General features: G+C 41.8%; 1 protein-coding gene across 1 annotated transcript; it reads left to right on the forward strand.

Moving 5' to 3' along the window:
* The first annotated feature begins 560 nt into the window (after window positions 1-560).
* On the forward strand, window positions 561-1,872 carry LOC145954465 (uncharacterized). The gene is made up of 2 exons (XM_083068712.1): window positions 561-1,046; window positions 1,423-1,872. Exons 1-2 carry the CDS (start codon window positions 561-563, stop codon window positions 1,870-1,872), a joined length of 936 nt encoding a protein of 311 aa, XP_082924838.1.
* Window positions 1,873-4,963: the final 3,091 nt, after the last annotated feature.

A 4,963-nucleotide genomic window follows, 5' to 3' on the forward strand; every position in this document is an offset into this window, starting at 1 on the left:
TCGAGTTCGTCAAATCGGTAAAAATTAAATCTAAAAGGTATTAAATTTATTTAGCTCGATATTTACTTTATTTTTTTTTAAAATTACATGTAAAATTATTAAAAATAATAATAATAATAAAGTGACTCAATTTAATCCAGTTCGACAAGTACATAGATTAGGCTAAATCAAGAAAATATGACTGGTATAAAAGTCAAATCAGGTTAGACGGATCTATTTTTTGTTATAAAACTTAAATTAGGAGTTTTATTTTGCTTGGTATTCCTAGAGTAATATTAATGATTTTAATTATGGGTGGCATATGAAGATGCAAACGTTTTTTTTTCTTTTCTGCTATAAATAAATGTAACATTTCACTTGAAAGAGGAATGAGAATACAGAGAGTTTATTTGCTCCCAATTTTATGTCTTATTTGTGATTAACAAATTGGCATCAGAGCTTGTGTGCGTGAGGTGAGTGTGTGAGCGGACCTGCAAAAGTGTTGCGGTGTACCCAGCCCAAGAGAAAAGTGTCAAAAAGTCTTGTGAGGTGTGTGAGTGGAGCGTATACACTCAAAAGAGATGGAAGGTTTAACTAATGGCATTCCACTACCCAAGTTGACTAAAGATGTCAACTACGACAACTGGAAGGTGGAGATGAAGGCCCTTCTCGGCTCCCAAGATAACTGGGATGTGGTTGAGAATGGGCACGAGGAACCGGTGACCACTGAGGGGTATTCAAATGCCCAACTGAATTCATTGAAGGTTGTCCGAGCAAAGGACAAGGCAGCACTGTATTTGCTGTACCGAGTTGTTGACGAGTCGGGTTTTGAGAAGATAGCTAATGTTAAATCTTCAAAAGAGGCATGGGATATACTCGAGAAGGCAAAGAAGGGAGATGAATGCGTGAAGCAAGTTTGGCTTCAAACCCTTAGGGGCGAACTGGAAAACATGAGAATGAAGGAGTCCGAAGGAGTATCCGAGTTCATTACTCGGGTGGAAACCGTGGTGAACAAACTGAATCGGAATGGAGAGAATCTCAAGCCGAGTTGTGGAGAAGATCTTAAGGTCATTGACATATGACTTCAAGAATATAGTGTGTGCAATCGAAGAGTCCAAGGACTTGTCAACGCTCACTGTCGAAGAGCTTGCTGGGTCCTTGGAGGCGCATGAGCAGAGAAGAAAGAAAAATAAGGGGGAATCCCTTGAACAATCTCTCCAGGCGAAGGCGACAATAAAGGAGGAAAAGGTGCTCTATGCTCAGAGTACTAGAGGCCGAGGAAGAGGCAGAGGCCTAGGTGGCCGAGGAAGAGGAGGACGAGATAATGAGCATGTCAGCCAACAGGCTCGGCGTGGCCGAGGTCAGGCTCGGGGAGGCCGAGGTCAGACCTGGGGTGGCCGATCAAACATAAATAACAATATTGAATGTTATAACTGTGGGAAGTATGGACATGTTGCCAAGGATTGTTACTCGATAAAATGCTACAATTGTGGAAATCTGGGTCATATTTCCAAAGATTGTAGGTCCGAGAAGAAAAAGGAGGAACCAACGAATTTCCTTGCCGAGGAAGAAGATGAAGGATTGCTGCTGGTGACAACCATTTCAGAAACCGAGATCAAACTGAGCTGTTCTTCCGAGATCAAACCGAGCTGTTCTGATAAATCAATTTGGTACTTGGACACCGGCGCAAGTAACCACATGTGTGGTGACAAGCGTTTATTCAAAACACTTTCAAAGGAGGAGTTCGGATCTGTTTCTTTCGGCAATGCATCAAAAGTAGCCGTCAAAGGCCGAGGAACGATCTGGTATCAACAGAGAAATGGGAAAATCGGAGAGATCAGAGATGTATACTACGTACCTGATCTCAAAAGCAACATACTGAGCATGGGATAGTTAATGGAGAAAGGGTACTCGGTTCTGATGAAGGACCGAGAACTACAACTGAAGGATAAACTCGGAAGACTCATTGCCCAAGTAGAAATGAAGAAAAATCGCATGTACAAAATTCAGCTGAAAATAGTTCAAGATAAATGCATGCAACTTGATTTGGAGGATGAGGCCATGAAGTGGCATCTACGGTTTGGTCATCTTCACTTTGGGGGATTGGCCGAGCAGGTGAAAAAGGAGATGGTGTTTGGACTGCGTAAAATGGAATTTGAAAAGAGGTTCTGTGAAGAATGTGTGATCGGGAAGCAAGCGAGGACTTCTTTCCCAAGGAGTTCTGAGTACCGAGCAAAGGAGCAACTCGGACTGATCCATACTGATTTGTGTGGGCCAATAACTCCAGAATCATTCAGTGGTAAGAAATATTTCGTCTCTTTCATTGATGATTTCTCAAGAAAGACGTGGGTTTATTTTTTGAAGGAGAAGTTAGAAGTGTTTGAAACTTTCAAGAAATTCAAAGTGATGGTGGGGAAAGAAACAAGTAAAGTCATCAAAGCAGTCCGATCTGACAGAAGAGGTGAATTCACTTCTGTTGAGTTCAACAAATACTGCGAGGAACATGGGATCAAGCGTTTCTTGACTGCCCCATATTTTCCGCAGCAAAACGGTGTAGCGGAACGAAAGAACCGAACTATTCTTGATATGGTTCGATCTATGTTAAAAGGGAAGAATATGCCGAAGAAGTTTTGGGCAGAGGTGATGCAGTGTGCAGTCTATGTGCAAAATAGATGTCCACATGCAAAGCTAGGAGAAAAGACGCCTCAGGAGATCTAGAGTGGCATGAAGCCGAGTGTCTCTCATCTGAGGGTGTTCGGTAGCATGGCCTATGGGCAAGTACCAAGACAGCACAGGACAAAATTAGAAGATCGGAGTAAGAAGTACATATTTATTGGATATGATGAAAAATCCAAAGTATACAAGTTGTTTGATCCTGATAACAAAAAGGTGGTGGTGAGCCGAGATGTTCACGTGGAGGAAACAAAGCAATGGTGTTGGAGTAACTCGGCTGAAATAGAAACTAGCTCAGACATTGTTGTGCCTTCAATAACAACTACCACCGAGTTCTCAGATGAAGAATCCGAGCCACAACAACCCAAGATGAGAAGTCTGCAGGAAATATATGACACTACAAGTGAAGTTCATGTTGTATGTCTTCTGGCCGACACTGAAGACTTGAGTTTTGAGAAAGCTGTCCAAGATGAGAAGTGGAGCACAGCCATGGATGAGGAGTTTGGGGCGATTGAACGTAACAAAACTTGGGAACTGACCAACCTTCCTGAAGGAGCTCGACCCATTGGAGTAAAATGGGTGTACAAAAAGAAGATGAATGTTGAGGGAGAGGTTGAGCGTTATAAAGCTCGGCTTGTTGTGAAGGGCTATAGACAAAAGAAAGGAATTGACTATGATGAAGTATTTTCTCCTGTCACGAGAATGGAGTCAATCCGACTTCTGATCTCTTTAGCTGCTCAGAAACAATGGCCAATTCTACAGATGGATGTGAAGTCAGCTTTTCTAAATGGAGTGCTGAAGGAGGAGGTGTACGTCGAGCAACCACTCGGATACATGAAGAGAGGGGATGAAAAGAAGGTGCTGAGATTAAGAAAATCCCTCTACGGGCTGAAGCAGGCTCCTCGTTCCTGGAATGAAAGAATTGATGGGTATTTCAAGAAAAACGGGTATGAACAATGTCCGTACGAGCATGCCTTGTACATAAAGAAATCAGAAAAGGATATGATGGTAGTTGCTCTCTATGTCGACGACCTCATATTCACTGGAAGCAATGCAAAACTGATTAAGGAGTTCAAGGAGATAATGAAGAAAGAATTCGAGATGACAGACTTAGGCCTGATGAAATATTTTCTTGGCCTAGAAGTGAAGCAATCGGATGAAGGGATTTTTATATCCCAAGAAAGGTATGCGCTTGAAATCTTAAAGAAGTTTAAAATGGAGGATTGCAACCCGGTTTCTACTCCAATGGAACCAGGCACGAAACTCTCAAAGTTTGATGGAGGAGAACGAGCTGATTCTGGGAGATTTCGAAGCTTAGTCGGAAGTCTGAGATACCTTACAAGCACGAGACCCGACTTAATGTTGAGTGTTGGGATAACGAGCAAATTCATGGAGGATCCAAGCTACACACATTGGAAGGCCTTGAAGAGAATTCTGAGATATGTTCGAGGAAGCCTATCACTTGGTCTTTTCTACTCAAAATCGGATGACTACCAATTAGTGGGTTACTCTGATAGCGATTGGTGTGGAGATGTTGATGATCGGAAAAGTACTTCGGGTTATGTATTCCTACTCGAGAATACGGCTTTTACTTGGCTGTCAAAGAAGCAGCCCATTGTAACTCTGTCAACCTGCGAGGCCGAGTACGTGGCGGCCTCTTGGAGCGTATGTCATGCAGTTTGGCTTTCAAATTTACTAAGGCATATGGGAGTGATCCGAGATGAAGGGATTGTGATCCGAGTTGATAACAAGTCGGCGATCGAGTTGGCAAAGAACCTGGTTAATCACGGAAGGAGCAAGCATATCGACGTCCGATTTCATTTCATCCGAGAACAGATCAGAGAAGGAAAGGTCGAGTTGGAGCATGTCGAAAGCCGAGCTCAAGCTGCGGACATATTTACCAAGCCACCGCCAACTACACTGCTGGAGAATTGTAAAAGGCTGATTGGAATGAGAGATGGGAAAAGTATTTAAGTTTAAGGGGGAGATTTGTTATAAAACTTAAATTAGGAGTTTTATTTTGCTTGGTATTCCTAGAGTAATATTAATGATTTTAATTATGGGTGGCATATGAAGATGCAAACGTTTTTTTTCTTTTCTGCTATAAATAAATGTAACATTTCACTTGAAAGAGGAATGAGAACACAGAGAGTTTATTTGCTCCCAATTTTATGTCTTATTTGTGATTAACATCTTTCATGTATACTTAATTCATTAGGATGAAATAACTCATTTGATATCACCAAATGTGGATATTGTGCAAATCGATCAAGAATTCAGTCAATCCAAATCAAATCAGAGAGCAAAATTC

Source organism: Cajanus cajan, chromosome 1 (genome assembly GCF_000230855.2).
Source record: "Cajanus cajan strain Asha chromosome 1, NIPB_CcT2T_4, whole genome shotgun sequence".
Classification (NCBI taxonomy): Eukaryota; Viridiplantae; Streptophyta; class Magnoliopsida; order Fabales; family Fabaceae; genus Cajanus; species Cajanus cajan.